Source organism: Bombus flavifrons, chromosome 2 (assembly GCF_040668555.2).
Source record: "Bombus flavifrons isolate JBK064 chromosome 2, iyBomFlav1_principal, whole genome shotgun sequence".
In the NCBI taxonomy this organism is placed as follows: domain Eukaryota; kingdom Metazoa; phylum Arthropoda; class Insecta; order Hymenoptera; family Apidae; genus Bombus; species Bombus flavifrons.
This window is the reverse complement of record NC_138443.1, coordinates 3371715-3390641: the sequence shown is the minus strand read 5'-3', so window position 1 is coordinate 3390641 and position 18927 is coordinate 3371715. Positions and strand designations below refer to the sequence as shown.

The following is an 18927-nucleotide window of genomic DNA, read 5'->3' as shown; positions in this document are numbered from 1 at the left end:
TATATACTGTTACAAGCAAGAAATAGTTTTGTATATTTAATAATGTCTACCAATAAATGATATTCTCTTATCTTTTATGCATTTTTTATCCGTAGAATGACGTATATGATGGTATAATTATCTTATTTCAATTTTATTTAAATGAAAAGTTTACTTAATATTAATTAAATATTTTTAATTCAATCATTTACTTAACAAAATTATTTTTTGTTAAATTTTGTAATTAACAATAGACTAAATGTATATAAAGTGTAGACAAGAGAACTAACGATACAACATTCACAAACTCGAACAGGAAAAGAACGATATAAATGAACAATACAACACAAAACGACCCCATAAATCATAAGACCTCGCAGCTAATGGTAAAATTCAAACACCAAAAAACGACAGAGCACAACATGCCGTAAACTAAAATTAATAAACTCTCTGTTGAGAATACTGAAACTCGTCTTTCCACTTTCACAACTTCCATCCTCATATCTCCGCAAAATTCTGGCTCGCATGTATTTGATATTTTTGTAACACACTCAATTCTCCCGAACGTTACATCATCGATCTTGCTTATCAAAAACCCCATCAAAGATCCCACATTTCTCAAAACAACGCTGCTGGACGATCTTTTCGGAATTCCCAGGTCGACTGTTTTAAAACTAACTTCACTGAAGGAAGTACTCGTTGATAAATTAACAACAGACTCAAAACTGTCTTCTTCAGATTCGCTGTTGACATCACTACGACGATCCAAGCATATTTCGCTTAACGCTGATGTAACTTCCGCTTGTCTGAGATCCTTAAATATTTCGATAACGGCGTTTCTACCGTCGTCTCTTTTTTGCAAAATTATCTTGACGACGCTGCTGCTTCTCGACACGCTTTTCGATTCCTCCTCGCACGTTTTACAAACTTTACTTATCTTCTCTTTTCCTCTCGATTCTTTATTTCGTTTCTTCAGATTGTTGCTTAATCTTCGTTTATAAATGTCAAGGGCTTTGTACACGTTCCGAGCTCTGATGACAGCCACTTGAAGGGCAGCTACTATTCCACTGGAAACTATTCTAACAGGAGACTGACCTTCCTCTTTACTTTCCTCCTTAATTGTCATAGACGAACTGTTGGATGTTAATGATATTTTCGATTCGTTGAAACGTAGTTCATCCACCGCGTCATCCTTTTTATAATTCGGTAAAGATTCATCGTATTCCTCGCGCATCTGATTTAATAAATTTTCAAACACTCGAGAACACTCTTTCGATGAATGTTTCTCAATTCTATTCGTCTCTTCACTGTCTGTAGACTCTATATCGATAGATTTTGTAGAAACATTTTTGGAATCTTTGTGCAAATCGTTTTGCGATTTGGAATTTTTTGAATCTTTACGCATTTTCGATCCTAAATCTTTTTTCTTAAGTTCAGTTACACGTTTGATAGTTACAGACTTGCAAAGATACGACTTTCCTAACGCTTTTGGGGAACTGCGGTTAAGCGACTCTGTCATTGAACACGCGTTTCTTCCTTCCACTTCCGTTTGCGTTCCCCTAGCTTGCAATTCTATCGACGTTAAAGCGTCCTTCTCAGGAGTAGACTGCAAACATTTGGATATCTTACAATGGATAACCGTTTGAGAATAGGCGTCGTTATTGTTTATAATTGTACACGTAGCAATATCTTTCGTTTTTGGCAAAGGAACTTCATTTAAATCCTTCTCATCGTTAATAAAAGTTTCAGATTTTCCGATATTTTTTCTTAAATCCTTCTCAATATCTTCTTCGATATTTTTGTCCAATTTCTCCTCCCAAGAATGTTCTTCCTTCAAAATCGTCTTTTTTTCAAAATGTCGATTATGTTCTATGTAAGAAGGTACATCCGCGAAGCTGATAGATTTCTTTTTTAAACCTTTGCAAGTTTTCTGTTTATCCTTTAGATATCTTTCAGCTTTATTTATCAAATCAACGTCAATACCCTGATCACAAAGGAATTCCTTTAACATGCTCAATGATACTGCATGAGAGTTTATTCTCGTTTTCTCCTTTTTCATAATCGATGGATTATTCAGGATCTTCGACCCCGTACTATCACATTTCTGTTGCTTTCTGTTATTATCGAGGAAGAAAGTGTCATTCTCTTGACAAGTGTCGTTCTCTTTGGATTTTTCACTTTTTTGTTTTAGTTCTGAAACATCTGGCGAAGAAATAGCGTTGGAAGAAGTTTGACAAGATTTCGTAGCTTCTACTTTGATACTATCAACTGAGCTCGAATTAATATCCACAACACAACTCGTAGTAGTTCCTAAAGCAACGCTTAACTGAGCTTTTGACTGAAAATGTTGGAAACGTTCATTTGTTGCAACATTTTTGGTATTTTCTTCGACGCTCGTATTTAGAACAGGAATAACATTTTTTGGCATAATTGGTATCGAAAGATTTTCAGGAAGATTCTCTGAAAAGTTCTTCGCCATCTGACGATCTTCTTGAAACTTTTCCTTCAACTGTACTTCGTTTAACTGACTTTTTTTATATTGCTCAGAATCGATATCCCTCGTAGGCTCCTCCTCGTTAATTTTTATTTCTTCTTTAACTGTGATCGGTTCATTCGGTTGTTTGAAAACTTCGTTTGTTTCCTCTTGAACTTGATTTTTATAACAGTACGTTGGTTTCTCAACATTTTTTCCTTTGTTCTTCTCTGGCGTAGCTTTAATAATTTCTTCGAGTGCTCGAAGAATTTCCGATTCTCTTGTGACTCTTTTATTAATAATGTCACACACTGACGCGTTAGTGTAATTTTTTATGCCCCAGACAGTCCTTTCCGATTCACTGAAATTTTTTGATGGATGTCGCAATGTTTTCGGTTTTGGTTTCGCTCTGGGGCTGGCCTTCAAGCTTGTGCTACTTCTTTTGCCTGTCGTTTTCAAAATATCAATGGTCAGTTTAGGAACAATATCTTTGTGTGGATATACCTCGGTAGACGGCTTCTTCTTAAATTCATTTCCTGCTCGTCCATGTTTCTCTTCCCTAGATGAATAATTTTCGTTAACGTTAAAGTATTTTTATTATATCACACACTAAATGTAAGTGAAAATCTAGGAATCTAAATTGTATAAACACGATATAATAAAGAAGAATGAGAAGTATTGTCTTTAACCGACGCTATGATTCTTTTCAAAGGAAACAAAAAGTTTCATGTAAACAATGTAGTTAGTTGAACAGAAAAAAATATATACAGGGTGGTTGGTAACTGGTGGTACAAGCGGAAAGGGGGTGATTCTACGCGAAAAAAGAAGTCGAAAATATAGAATACAAATTTTTCGTTTGAGGCTTTGTTTTCGGGAAAATCGACTTTGAATTTTCGTTCGGTACGCCTGCACTTTATCACGTCTCGTTATAACGGATCTCACTGTAGATCGTTGTCTCGATGGAAAAATTAAAAAAAAAAAACTTTTATTCTATATTTTCGACTTCTTTTTTCGCGTAGAATCACCCCCTTTCTACTTGTACCACCAGTTACCAACCACCCTGTATATGAAATTTTATAAACTAATTCGGAATTTCTTCTTATATTGTTCTATCTGCGCTCGTCTTATATGAAGCATTTATGTTTTTATATGTTTATGTCTTTACACTTTAGTGTTTTTATATGTGGTAGTGTTTGGTGTAAGGTGCCAAAGAAATACTCGGCGGTGTTCAACAATATATTTATCACGTCTCGTCATAACGTAACTCACTGTAGATCGTTGTCTCGATGGAAAAATAAAAAAAAAAAACTTTTATTCTATATTTTCGACTTCTTTTTTCGCGTAGAATCACCCCCTTTCTACTTGTACCACCAGTTACCAACCACCCTGTATAATAAATTCTTACTGGATGTAACTGGACATCTTTGTCATTCGTTTCCCGTTATCGTCTATAGTTTTCTCGACATTCGCAAGATTTGTCTTTACAAGTATATGGTCCATTGAAACTCCTCGTTTATGCGCAGACGTCCTATTAAGTTTAACACATTTTTTAAATTAATGAATCAATTATCTTATTTTAAAGACATTAATTCGAATAACGAAATCGAATATAGGATAGAAAATAACAAGCATAAATTATCGGTAAGTCAAAATTGACCTACTTTTCATCCAAGGATCAAGGAGAAATGAAAGATCATTATTAATACAAAATTATAAATGTGAGTAATTTCGCGTTACAATATTAGACTCAGAATTTTCCTAAACCACTAGAAGTGTTTTTCTCGCTATGCAATTCTTCAACATTTTCTGTTAAATAGGAAAAAATGTATTATTTACTTTGCATTTTCCGGATACGTTTTTTCTCTGACATGCATCGCTGGACGAGTTTTCTGGCTCAACGTGGTTGCACTGTTAAAAATAGGAATTTTGGCCGCACCTCCTGGCCTCCAAGCTGGTTGTTGATTACTAGAAGCACGTTGCTTCTGACAAGACATCGATTGTTTGCACTGATTTGAATTCGTACTCAACACTATCTTTTTTGGTAGTTTCCCTTTTTCTGGATGGCGATAATTGTCGGCCATTTTTTTATCGGTAACAGTTGTCTGCGCTTCATACAGATGCTCTTCTTTTTCCATACATCTTCTAGGGTTTAAGCGTTTCGTAAATTTGTACTGTTTCAAAGAATTCACGAGACTTGAAATTACCGACATTTGAGTCTCCACAGTGCTTTCCTTTTTCACAAGCTCTGATTTTATATTCTTTGTCCGAACGGTACCAGTTCTTTGTCTGAAATGTGTGTTAACATTTGTTAAGTGGCATTTTATAAATAATACTACCTAGCAATGATTATCGTCTATTTTCTTCCTCCATCATTTTTTCCTGATTATACCGAGGACAAGATTATAACTTGAAATATTTGTATAGACTATCCTTTATAGAATAAACAATATGTTTAAAGATCTTCGCGTACAAATAATTATTGAACATGTATTTTATTTATATAATAATATAAGAGTTTTTGAAATATTAGCTCATGAAGAGATGAACAAGAACAAGACTTGTTCAACTTTATATCCGAGTATAATAGTTCTGTGTATTTATTTAGTATATTTATATTTATTTATATAAATCTGTTATAAAATTACTTGGAATCATTAATAGAAGAGCTGTTTACTATACGACGTGGCATTTTACATCTCTCGACATTTTCTTTCTCTTCATTCTCGGACATTACGTGTTCCACCAAACATGAAATATAATTGATGAAACAAAATATTTCGTTCACCCAATATCTTGAAACTAAAATCGTTTCGTTCAAAATAAACCTCTATAAATTTATGAAAAAACAATTGTTTAGAAGTAAGAATAGCAGCAAAATGGTATTCTTATATTTTAAATACTACTTTTTTATTCAAATGATGCCCTTCAAGTAATTCTAATTGGTCGACGTTTCGTTCTGTAATACAAATTTTATCGTATTTAAAAATGAATGACTAATTAACTTTTAAATTACATCAAATAGATTTTCAAGAAACATATAAACAAACCTTGATTTTCTAAAGTTGTTCTAACAATTTTTACAATTTTTATCATCTCGACAACATATTTCGCCAGTAGGTTATTCATTTGCAATTCAGCTTCGTGGCTATCGTTCGAACCGTGAATGTAACTCTTGCACCTGTTTATCGTAATTTTTTAAGCTGTTCCAAAAGTAGAATCAACGTAAATAGAAATTTTTTATGTCCTTGCGTTGTTTAACAAAAAGATCGAAGTTTAATAAAAATTGAGCAAAAGCTTTAAAAATCATCTAATCGATGGGAAACAATTTTAATATTTCGAAAGAAACGTTCGTTCATTTTTATTTGATACCTAGTGATGGTTTTGTCCAGTAATTGTAACATCGCCGTCGGATTGACAGATTCTATGGAAATTGAGACTTGTAATTTCATCCGAAGTCGTTCCATTCGTTGCCAATTGCTCGTCAAACTCTCGTGAATTTTCGTCAACGTTTTACATACGTTCATATTCTCGTAATTGATACTATCTCGTTTCGATTCTCGCATTGCTATTTCATTATTTTTATCGTTAATCGCGATTCTCGTAATTTCCTTATCAAAATCTGCAAAATCTCGTTCCTCTATATTTTTATCGTTGATTATCGACGATGGAACAGTCTTGCTACACGGCAAATTTTTATCGTCGACAATTACATCCTTATCAGTATCGTTACTTTTCTGATTTTCTTGCTTTTCAGCAATCGTCTTGAGTTTGTTCTCTTTCGACGAGACTACGTCCGCATCTTTTCCTTGAAGATTCGATTTTTCTTTTAAATGATTTACGCTTTCTGAGGATGATAGATTTCTTGAATCTTTCAGATCCTTAGATTCGTTATGCTGCAACGTTGTTTTCGAAGCTGTGCTTTCGTTCAAGTTCATGGAAAACTGTTTAGTCTCATTGTCTCCAAATGCATCTAATTTACGCGAATCGATCTTCGAATTATTCTTTTGACATTTTCCTTTCACATTTTGATCTTCCTTTTCAAATGTGGATGAAACATCCGTTCTTGCAGAGTCAACGTTAACGATACACTTATGAAGTTTTGAGAAATCTGAGTTTTCACTGGCGTTGAGGTTGCCATTCTTCGCACAGAATTTTCCTGTATTATTCAAATTCTGTGACAGAGGAATTGAATCAACGACGTCTCGATGCTTTTCTTCGGAAGTTTCTTCCTCAATTAAAACGTTTTTCTCTCCAGTCTCTGTTGTTGCATCATTTGCTAATTCAGTGCATTTTGAAGAACTGGAACTCAAGAATTTGCAGCAATTTTCATTAGCAAAGAGATCATGACTTTTTGTCACTCTTGACAGAGCAGGAATTGAATGAATATTATTTGATTTATCATCGCTATTTTCTTCGTTCCTTGCTGATAAATCCTCCTCTTCCGTTGAAACAACATTACGCATATCTTTGTTACATTCCAAAGAATGTACGTCTTCGATGGTGTTAGGATCGCCACCTTCGACAAACGACTTTTGTAATTTTAATACTTGGACGTCATTTTCGAATGTAGACAAATGATTTGGACTGAACGATTTCGAACGAATAGACTGTCTCGCGTTATATTTTTGCGTATCGTTAGACACTTCAAATTTGTCGATATCATTCTCTCCGTCTCTTTTCTCGATCTTTTCCTCTACGCACGATTTTTCAATCGCATCGAAAATTGTAATCAAATTTACATCGTGATTAGCTTGAATCTTTTCCGACGAAGATGTAGAATCTTCGTCTAAGTAATTTTGTTCATTCATTTGCATTATTCCAATTCCTGAACGACTTGTGTTAGCAATACGATTTTCTCGATCTTCAGTTGATTTAAAGACGATATTTTCTGATATATTTTTCTTGGAAACTCCACCAGCTATACTATTTTCTTGCTTACATCTTTCCTGAAAACCTTCGATAGTTTGATTATTTTCTTGTATGTATCCTGTCCGCAAATCTGCGTCAATTAGACCATTGTCATGTATGTCTTTTTTTCGAAAATCTCCACTAACTAGAACATTATTTGCAGCGTATTCTTTCTCGAAATTTTCATTCATTCGACAATTTTCATGCGTATATTTTCCCTGAAAATTTTCACTAGTTTCATCTTTCTTTGGTCTATGACTTTCCTGTAAATCTCCACTAATTACATCTTCCTGTCTACATCCTTTCTGGAAACTTCCATTAATCAAACAATTTGTTTTGTTACTTTCCTTCTGCGGATCATCACTGCCTTGACCACTTTCCTGTGTGTATCTTTTCCGAGAAATTTCATCAACATTATCACCACGCTTAACGCTTCCCACGTTTTTGCTATCGATCGTATGCATTTCTTTCTTCGATATATTCAACTTTATCTTCGATGGAATCTGATTTTTCTCGGGTACGATTCTAAACTCTTCGTCATCTTCCTTTGGAAGAACTCTCATCCAACACGTTTGCTGATTTATATCGAGTCCTGTATCTAAATTATTCTCACCGCTTCTTCCTTTCTTATTCGAGAAAATTTCCACTAATTCCAAAGGATAACGAAAAAGCGTACCTCCAATAGCTCTATCCTCTACATTTCGTATTCTCTTCGAAGAAACTTTATCTTCTTCCTGCAAAGAAGAACCAACGCAGTTTTCTTGCGTCGTTGGATCGAGGAGGCCTAACCCAACATTAATTTCCACGTTTGCTTCGAAGGGCTGATTACCTTTATTCAAAGAATGTTTAGGAGATGTGACTTTTCTGGAAGAATTAACGGGTTCAGAAAATTGATTACTTCCGGATACTGTTTTCTTAAAAGATGTTTTTGAGTCTATCTTAAACACAGTGGTACTTGAAGAAACATCTTCCCCTTGCAGCGAAGAGACACTCGATGTCATTTGAAAATGTATTTCGTGTGTTTCGTCGACAAATTTTTCTACAGAACAATTATTTTGGTTCGTGGAATTCTTGGAGCAACTCTTAGGCAAAACTTTAGTATTACCATAGAATTCTTCGTTTAAAGAAGCCTGTTTCATCATCAACTCGTTTATCCTTAGAATTTCTCGGAGCATGTGTGCTTCGTAGAATAACGCTTCGTTTTGCGTGGAATTGTTATCATTTGGCATCGTGGACGATGTCATTCATACGGAATCCAGTCAAATAATAATGTTACCACGTTGCAGAAAGGAAACAGCGATATGATGAAGAAAAATAAAATATTTTATATCGAGACGAACATAATTTCAGGATTAGGGTTAATGTGAAATTTGATATGTGAACATCATGTATGCTTTCAAATGTTCTTTGTAGTTAATTAAATTTCGAATAGGTAACATTTGCAAAGCGGATGTGAGCTTCATTTTCGTTCCATATTAGATGAATGTACTGCAAAAAGCAGTATAGAATAAATTAGAAAAGTTGTAATTATATAAAAAGTTATATACCAAATAGAATATATCATATATCCTACTATGTGATGTACGAAAAATAAAATGCAGTATAATAAATGAAGTATAATATGTATAGTGATATAACGGTATGGTGACATAATAAAAGGCAACATAAAGATTAAGTATGTCGGGTTTACATTAGAATTAGGGTTAGGGGCGTGAAACGAATCTTCGTTTGGATTACACATTGTCGTTATGCGATAGAGAAGACATCGACTAGTGCAAATACGATTATTACAGAATTTGACAAGTAACCGTGGTAATTAGATACTCGAGAAGCTAATGACAATGATCCTAGGTTCAATAACGAATCCGCGGACAACGGGATGATAGATGAACGTGCTCACAAAATCTAGGTCTGACTCTTTGTTGGTAAAATGTGAAATAATCACTAGTCGTAAAGACGTCATTCTTTAGTCGATGAGATCGGCAGAGAGAATGACTTTCCCGTCCCGATGATGCCACAGAGGAAAACTACAATGGGGTGTGTCTAGGGACACGAGATCATCGGATTCGTCGAGGACAGCCTTCGTTCAGAAAGTAAGGGAAATTGGCTAATTAATTAATTAGTAAGGGAAATTAGTAAAGGCTAATTGGTCAATCTCCATATCGGTGGTTAGAAAAAGATGCTAGCCGCCCTCGAGGGAAAGCTGCACGTGTACTGTGGAAACGCATCGACATCTGGCAATCATCTTACTCGAAGAATAGGGTCTGCAAGTGGCAAGCTACGGGACAGAGACCGTTGGAATGTTTACTGTCGAGTGTTACAACTATTTCCTTTTTAAGGAGAGCTATAGAATTACTCCATGCCTCTGCCAGACAAAGCGTTCATCCCGTAACCGTTCGGCAACTGGTTGGCGCCTCGAGCCCAAGCTCATTATCACAAATCTCGAACAAATACAATCGGATCGAATGACGGCAATTGTTTAATTACGCCTATGATAGAATCTAGATTACGGTGTTAAGGGATTTTCCCGGAGTTCCAAAGGGAAGGCTCCGATGTCCTTTCATCTTCGACAAGTATAATGAAGCAAAGTAAAATATAATAAAGTGTAATAAAATAAAATATACTACAAGCTATGATATATTTACAATCAATAATCAGTATTCGGACAATCAATAATATTGTAAAAAATATTTCAAGGTTTTCAACAACAATAAGGTTTGTCAATAAATATTAACAGTATTGTATTGACAATATATATTGACTCTTTTGGTTGAGAATGTTGAAATATTGACATTATACACGTATATCGAGAATCTGCTGAAAAGATCCTTTTATTCAATGTAATAAAACACAACGATGTGATAAAATTCGTTCTAATAATTAATTGTGGCGTAGTGAAAAAAAAAAGAAATAAAAACTGCGTAGTTTTTATGTTAATCTCAGGAAGTAAGGTACGTATTATCGCAAACACCCGATATCACATGGAAACATATCGCATTACCATTATACGTAGGTAAGTGTACAATATAAGAGAAAACGCAACAGTATATAAAAGTTATTAGATAGATCATGCATTTTTCATTCTAAAATAGATATCACTCTGGAGAATATCAGTAAAAAAACTTGGTCATATCTGGGTCAATTGATTAGTTCTATTACCTTTAGTCCCATTTTTATTTAGAAAAAGCGATCTAAAAATTGTAGAAAAGCAATTCAAAATGATTTATGTGTAAATTCTATATAATATCGGAAATATTTCAACGATATTCGTAAATCTGTCTAATAATCGAGAAACTAGCTGCGATCGTAACCCCACAGCAGTGAAAATATCGATAAAAAGCAAATTTTATTTTGTTTTCCGTAAACGTCATTTTTGATGCAATATTTTTTACCAGGTTAAAAACAGAACGATAATTAAATAAACGACTATATCTTAAAACGTAAACGGAATAGGAGGACTATTTCTGGAGCTGGCGAGGATTTTCGAAGGATTTCCAAGTTGCTCCAGATTGCACTGCGCTCCAACATTTTTGCAATTGTATCCTGAAACCGAGGGGGATCATGATCGTGAAAGCAAGCGGATCAATGGATTGTCCGTATTCGTTAAAGAAACAGAGCAACGTATAGAACACAGAGAGATTCCGCAGAAAACCGATAAAGCCAAGTATACAAAGTATAAGTATAAAATATTAGATAAAGAGTTTTCCTTTTTCGTCATAAAGCGCTTTAATTCCACTGAGAAAAAGATCGTATTAAAGGCATCAAATTTATCTAACCTTTTGTTAGAGGAAAAGAAATAGAGATATACAGGGTGGTTGATAACTGGCGGTACAAGCGGAAAGGGGGTGATTCTACGCGAAAAAAGAAGTCGAAAATATAGAATAAAAATTTAAAAATTAAAAAATTTTTTAAATTAGAAAAATAACGTCAATCGAGACAACGATCTACAGTGAGATCCGTTATAACGAGACGTGATGAAGTGCACGCGTACCGAGCGAAAATTCAAAGTCGATTTTCTCGAAAACAAAGCCTCAAACGAAAAATTTTTATTTTATATTTTCGACTTCTTTTTTCGCGTAGAATCACTCCCTTTCCGCTTGTACCACCAGTTATCAACCACCCTGTATATTGACCATTTAAATTATTGTTTTTAATAAAAAAATTTGCCAAACGTGTGATGGAATATTTATCTGAATAAGATGCCATTTTATTAGACAGATAAATATAAGAAATTGAAAATAAGTGTTACAAGTAAATTAACGTATTTCAGCGACTGCAAGAGTTGGTGTAGATCGATTTGGAGTTCGACCAAGAGGAAACGCGTTCGTACAGGGCCGATCTTTCACAAGAAAGGAGGAAAGGTCGTATTTAATTTTCAACACTTCGTGAAACCGGAGATAATCATCGAGGAATACACTCGCGTGAACATTTACAACAAGTAATATTTAGTTTTCTAAATGAAATATAATAAAGATTAGAGAAGACATTCTTTCACGGTAAGACTAATTAAGCTTTTCTTTGTAATGCCGATCAAGCGAATGCATTAAGCGAAAAAAAGGTCTGTGATGTTAGTACGGGAACAATGGAAATTGGAGTTTTGAAAAAATGAGGTGTTGCATGAAACGGTGGTAGGTTTTTCGAAAACACTGATTTCTGAAATTTCACAGGCCGCGTCTAGTCAAAATTAACAAGAAAGAATCGCCGAAATCTGCGTCGTGCATTCGTGAAAAACAAGTTTCTACGGAAGCGATTCCTCGTCAAAGTAAATCTAAGTGTGAAAAGACACGAACGAATATCGATGCTACGGTCGAAGAAAAGGTAGCTGGATGGAGGTTAAAGAAAGTTAGATATGTTATATTGAGATTAGTATCCAATATACAATAATGAATAAATATTAATATAAGTATTATCACGGATCAGCATATCTTATAAAATTCTATGTGACCTTGTAGAAAGATTTTTTATCCAAATTATTTTGTAAAATATAAGAAGTACAGTTGTGTAAAATCTTCAGAAAGAAAATACATATAGGGGAGCAAAATTTGTTTCGATGTTACAATCATTATCTTATTATCAAGACTAATATCACTTATTTATTTTACTTTTTCTTGAAGTGCTAGAATTAATTCTTATATAGATTGTACAGTTGAACTTTACATTTATTTGAACTTTAATCTCGATAATCGTGTTTTATAAAAACATCGCATAGAGAAACGTAAATTACAGCGATATACACAGAATTTTATAAGAAGATCTGTGTAAATATGAAGAAAATCTGTGACAATATTCTTGTTCGTTACTGTATGTAATTATTCCCCAAAAAAATGTTTACTTTTTAATTCTCAGTTTGCTACCATTATCATATTTATGTATATTGAATATATATTTACATCTATTGTTTTAATATGAATTGTTTATTCAAAATTATTAACATATCGGAAAATATTCATAGTCCGTAGAAACCGTGCCAAAGAAGACAAGAAGGACTCCAAAAAGAATTACAGCAACGCATAATTTTATATATGAGTTCAATCCATTTGGAAATCCAACATCCACTTCCAATAATTCAACGACAGCGAAAGGAATTCGAAATCTGTTGAATGTTGGAGAAGGAGGTATAGTATACATATATACGTATATACAGAGTGGTTGGTAACTGGTGGTACAAGCGGAAAGGGGGTGATTCTACGCGAAAAAAGAAGTCGAAAATATAGAATAAAAATTTTTCGTTTGAGGCTTTGTTTTCGAGAAAATCGACTTTGAATTTTCGCTCGGTACGCGTGCGGTACGTTATAACGGATCTCACTGTAGATCGTTGTTTCGATGGAAAAATTAAAAAAAAAAATTTTTATTTTATATCTTCGACTTCTTTTTTCGCGTAGAATCACCCCCTTTCCGCTTGTACCACCAGTTACCAACCACCCTGTATATAACTTTGCAAAAGAACAGGAAGCTATTTTATTTTAAATAGAATTTGACCAAACCTGGCAAGTGATATGAATTTCTTTCTTTCTCTCTTTTTAATTAAAGATGTATATTTTCTTATTGTGTTTCCAGATTCGCTTTTCAGACATACAAATAACACGCAAAATTCCACCAATGTTCGGCCACATACCACGGCAGAGTTACCAAAATTGCGCTCACGTAGCGATACTCTGCGAAGAAATTCAGCAAGACATGAAAATATAACTAATTATGGGAAAATTGCAAATTTACCTACGATAAAAAAGCAGGAAATAGGCGACGAGCTACGATTGGCTAAAGCTCGTAATGATAGACGTAAGATTTTTATGCAAGTTATTTTTAATTAACATACGCTTGCATTGAAATTAATATATAAAATATTTTAAAAAATTAACGATTCTGTATATTTTTAGCATCTTTTTAAATTAGATCCATTTTAAAAAGTGATTCCAATTTAGAAATAAAAGATCATTTCCAACTTATTTTTATTTATTTATATCATACGTACACTTCAATGAAGTTTTCATAAATTTGATTTTTGCCAGAATCAAAACGTTCAAATTATAATAATGTTAAAATTCTGATTTTCTAGAAAAGCTTGTCAGCAAAATTGATCAAGAAGTTGAAAAGGTAAAATCAGATTGGCAAGCATTACGTTCGAATAGCGAATGGACGCAAAGTAAAAATTTTGCAAGTGACCGAACGAGAAAATTGTATGATACACTAGAAAAAATGACAAAAGAGATAGATAAAATGCAAAAATCCTATTTGGATCCAAAATCAAACCAATATTTGCACCGAGGTGCAATGAAAGCCTTAGATCCTCCAGATTTATCTTTCGAAGAAAAGGCGGCGAAAGTTAAAAACATGTTGTTCCCTAAAGAGAATAAAAAAATAGTTGACGGAACGTTGAATGATCTATCAAACACGCTAAAAGGTAGTTTATCAGGCGTAGTTTCATCAAAAGATATACCCAATAAAGAAGTGGAAAAGAGATCGCTTCTTTCCAATATGGAATTTCAAAATGTTAAAAACAGTACAAAATTAAGTAACAACTTGCCATCGAATCTTATTAAGCGAAATACAAGTGCAAATAATCGGAAAAATTTAAAAAAGATTAATTCTGATACTGAACAATATTTGAGCAATTATATTAGTGAAGCAGAAAAAATTTTTGTTAATAAAGGGGAACCAAAAATTAAAGAATTAGAATTCCATCCGGAAGATGTATCAGATATACTGAAAAAGCTGAATATAAATTCTGTTGATATATTTGATATTGCTAATAACTCTGAAGAAGATTCTCCATTACAGAGTGTGGAAAGAATGGGAAGTAGACAAATGCAAAGTTCTGTACAAACAATTATGGATGAAGAGATTGGAAGTGAAAAAGTAAAAGAGGAAGGAACTACAAAAATTTCGTCATTAAAGGAAGATAATCATTTAACAGAACATAATAATGTGTTAAATTATGATACTTCCATTCAAACGAATATTAAAGCTATACATCGAGACAATGTTTTTATAGAAATGGGTTTGCACGCATTGAGTAATAATTATCCTCAAAATGCTTTGATGCGTGTTCTTCAGTCTGAATATCTAAAAAAGGATAGAACACTGAAACCTATGTAGAACTTTAGATATTAGCAATATTAGTGAAACTAAAATACATTCCATAAAACTGAATTCATATTTGTGATTAAATAGGATTATATAATAAAATTAAATAGTATAAAAAGAAAGATGTAGGAAGTAATATTTGAAAGATATTTTAAACCATATAGAAAACATATTTTTTTTCATTAAATGTAGTACATTGCTTAATTATAATATCTTTCTATGTCGAAAGTGCTTCAAATATGTATAAATTGAAATATGTGAAAATTAATTTCTTTGTTTTTCTTTTATATACAGTCTTATGTTTTACAGAATATACATTTATCTTCTATATTAAAAAATGAGAATTTTTATGTATGTGTTAAAACGTATCACAAGGTATTTTTGTTAGCTATTATTAAAACATATACAAATTAAAAACAATAATTAGTTAGGCTAATGTATTTTACAAATTGGTAAGAGAGTCATTCAACCAATTCCATTGCGTGCATAAAATTATGGCACTGTTCTAATGAATGTCCTGCATTACGTTGACGTAAACTGCAAACTGAACGCAAGGAATATATGAAATTCTCTTATAGCATACATGCCCAGTATTTTGATATGTCTTCAACTAACCAATGTACGATGTACGTATAAACATGCCACTGGTATCATATAAATGTTTAAAATTTTCATTAAAAATCGTATCCAGCGATCATGACCCAGGAAGGTATGCTTGTATAAGTTCTTATCAATCATGTTTCTTCGTTGACTCCGATAATAAATACTTGTAAACTTCATTTTACTCAGCACATATCACAATACTGGAAGCGCTGAACTATGACTTTGGTATATGATGGCCCCTGTAAAATTAATTGCTGCTGCTAACATGAAAACAGGCAACCAACGACCATGTGACGCGGTCACTAGTTCAGCTGTTAACGGACCACACAAAATACCCGGTATCGTTGCCTAAAAATATTCATTTAAATTACTAATCTATTTGCAAAATATTTATCATGCTAATAAAAATAGCTACGTACTATAGTGTTAGAAACCGCAAACGTGATTCCTGCGTGATTTGGTGCTATATCCGCGTGATTACTAAGATGTCCTGCAGAATTACATGCACAGAGTCCCATAGATATTGACACGAAACTATAATAAAACAAAATCTAATTATATTGTATAATTAGAATAAAAATTATTGTATACGTACTAATTTAATTTTGATACTAACATTACTGCAGCAAGTAGATTGTCTACAGCACAGAATGCTAATAAAAATGCACCTGGTCCAATCAAACCTATGTTTGTCATTAATCTTCTTACAGATAGCACTGGCCATCTCTTCTGTATTAGATTGTCAGCACTATGTCCAGCAACTGTAGAGATATTTAATTATCAATTTTTAGCAATTTTTTTATTAGATGTTAAATAATACATACCAATACCAACAAGAGAATTCACAATATATGGAAATGCTGTGAAACTAATACTTTCTTTATTTGCAGAAAGATTTCTAGCTAAATAAGTTGGCAACCATTGCATTATTATATAATTGCTCCAATTCATTGCAAAATGTGCTATATACAATGCCCATAAAGGCCAGTGAGAAATGAATTCAGTCCAACGCAGATTTCTATTTTGTGTTACCTTCAAATTATGAAATATTAATTCATCTTTAAGTATTATATTATACTAAACAGCAATTTAAATGAATCGTCTACCTTAGGTACAAATAATGGAATTTCATCCTGGGAATTAGTTTCATCGTATAACATTAACCACAAAAGCGTCCATATGATGCCAATTGTTCCAAATAAATAAAATCCTGTTTGCCATGACAGATGAGGACACAGCTGTAAGTATTTTGAATGAAGCAATGGTCAATAAATATTCCCAAATAAATAGCATTCCATTATATAAAATTCAAACATACAACGGATGCAACAACTTGTCCAACAGAGCCAGCTGCTACAAGATATCCAAATGCTCTAGATCGTTCTTCTACAGGAACATTGTGTGCAAATAGGTGAAAAATAACTGGCAGACCTAGCAGCAACAGACAGTGATAAATAAAACACTATACCTTACGATACTATTTATATATCTGTTTATTAAAATCTTACCCAGGCCTTCTCCAAGTCCCAAAAGAACTCGACAAATAATGAGCAATGGAATTGATTGAGCCAAGATTGGAGTTATAACTGTGCTAACAGACCACAGTAAAACAGCCAACATTAATACCATTTTACATCCAAAACGACTTGCTGTATTTGCACCAATAATCTAATGTAAAAATTAATAAAATAAATACAATGAATGTGAATAGTACCTTAAACTAAAAATGAATAAATCATACAAGTTTTATAATATTAAATATTCGAATATACCTGACTAGTAAAATAACCAAAGGCAAAGGCAGAAAGTATCCAGCCTTGCCAATACAAGTCCCATTTAAATTCATCGGTCATGGGAACGATTGCTATAGGCATTATAACTCGATCTGCCGCGTTTATGAAATTCGCGGCGGAGCATAATGCCACGATTCGCGAAGTACGTGGAAGCATTCGGAATTTCGGCATGTTTGGTCGATGTTTCAAATCAGTTACATCGCATAACCAATTCGGTATTTCTAACCTCGATGGTACATTAATTTAAGCATTTACTATAATGTAATATCATTCGATAATGTGTGATTGTTAATAGAGAACATCATCACGTGTTTGATTTGCACCCAGTTAAACGGTTTGCTACAGTTAATAAATCTCATAAAAACAACACGTAAAAAGTATCCACATTGCCACACTCGAGAGTTACAAGACGTGTCAAATATCGTGATTATGCGACGTGTGCAATATTGTTTGTAAATCTTATCTATAGATGGTGCTCAAATCTGCTGTGGCAAAAAGGAAAAAGGTGTAACTGTAGATAACATAGAAAGAAACTTAATACCACCGATGAGGTACGGAATAGACGAGACACTATTGATTAAGAACAGGATAGACGTGATATCACCGACGAGGTATAGAATATACATAACATTTGTGATATCATCTACCGACGTCTTGCTGTTTTACCGGCACAATTATTGAAAACTTTTGTATCTACTGTTGCTTCGTTAATATGATATATAGGTTAATATAGTATAAGGTTTTGAATATAAGTGCTTATTAATGATTAAATATTCTATTCATTTCTTTTTAGCATTGAGCAAGTAGAAACAAGCCAAAATTACAGATTTGGTGTGTGGGAATTTGAGTTACAGAGAAAACCACCGCTCGCAATTTTGGATAATGCAGCAATGAGGACACCTGCTCGCTGTGAAAATCCATTCATTAGCTATGAATCTGGGCTTTCATTAGTTCCCTTTTTTGTTACGTTAGTTTTAATAACAACTCAATGCCGGAGACGCGTCGAGCCGGTCATAAAAATCAGTTACGGAAAGCTTTTTGCGAGTTGTACGCACTCGCAGTTACAGATCACTACTCTCTGGAAATTATAGAGCCTGATCTAAAACGACGCGCGCTAGTCATCGAAATAAACGCTATTGAAGTTAAACACCGAGTACTTTAATAACACTCTACACGTCCTGTTTCGACCGTTCGCGGAGAGACGCGCTCGCGAGGTAGCACGTCAACGAGAGTCGTAAATTCCCGTTACGATTAGATAATCGACGCCACGAACTGATCGATTCCTTTATTTCTGTTAGGATAATAGGGGTGGTTCAATTGAGTATACACTGAATTAACAGGTATAATTTACAGTTTATTCAAACAACTAATTGACTAGAGAGATATAAATTGATAGAGTACAATTAGGTTTCGATTGGTAGACAAAGTTACAGTGTAGAGTACATGACGTAAGCTTAGATGGTAACGGGTCAAAAAATGTATAACGACTGACTTTCTGTGAAGATGATGTTGCGGAGGAAAACTTGTGATGGGTGGGTCTAAGGACACGAAATGAGCTGATTTGTTAAGGACAAGTTTTCGTTAGGA

At 33.6% G+C, this 18927-nt stretch overlaps 3 protein-coding genes across 3 annotated transcripts; 1 reads left to right on the top strand and 2 right to left on the bottom strand.

Annotated features, from left to right (window-relative positions):
* Positions 1–302: 302 nt before the first annotated feature.
* On the bottom strand, positions 303–14173 carry LOC138189701 (repetitive organellar protein). Its single transcript, XM_069131818.1, has 9 exons — positions 13833–14173; positions 13345–13515; positions 5822–8848; positions 5500–5630; positions 5356–5408; positions 5098–5279; positions 4289–4738; positions 3858–3980; positions 303–3011 (listed from the first exon to the last, which is right to left on the bottom strand). The coding sequence occupies exons 3-9, from the start codon at positions 8602–8604 to the stop codon at positions 344–346; spliced, it is 6390 nt and encodes a 2129-aa protein (XP_068987919.1). The 5' UTR covers positions 8605–8848; positions 13345–13515; positions 13833–14173; the 3' UTR covers positions 303–343.
* On the top strand, positions 12625–14956 carry LOC138189700 (uncharacterized). The gene is made up of 4 exons (XM_069131817.1): positions 12625–12651; positions 12813–12975; positions 13418–13639; positions 13917–14956. Exons 1-4 carry the CDS (start codon positions 12625–12627, stop codon positions 14954–14956), a joined length of 1452 nt encoding a protein of 483 aa, XP_068987918.1.
* Positions 14957–15129: 173 nt separating this feature from the next.
* LOC138189403 (uncharacterized) lies at positions 15130–17780 on the bottom strand. The gene is made up of 8 exons (XM_069131457.1): positions 17320–17780; positions 17056–17215; positions 16866–16978; positions 16654–16785; positions 16372–16579; positions 16164–16308; positions 15967–16081; positions 15130–15895 (listed from the first exon to the last, which is right to left on the bottom strand). Exons 1-8 carry the CDS (start codon positions 17509–17511, stop codon positions 15740–15742), a joined length of 1221 nt encoding a protein of 406 aa, XP_068987558.1. The 5' UTR covers positions 17512–17780; the 3' UTR covers positions 15130–15739.
* Positions 17781–18927: the final 1147 nt, after the last annotated feature.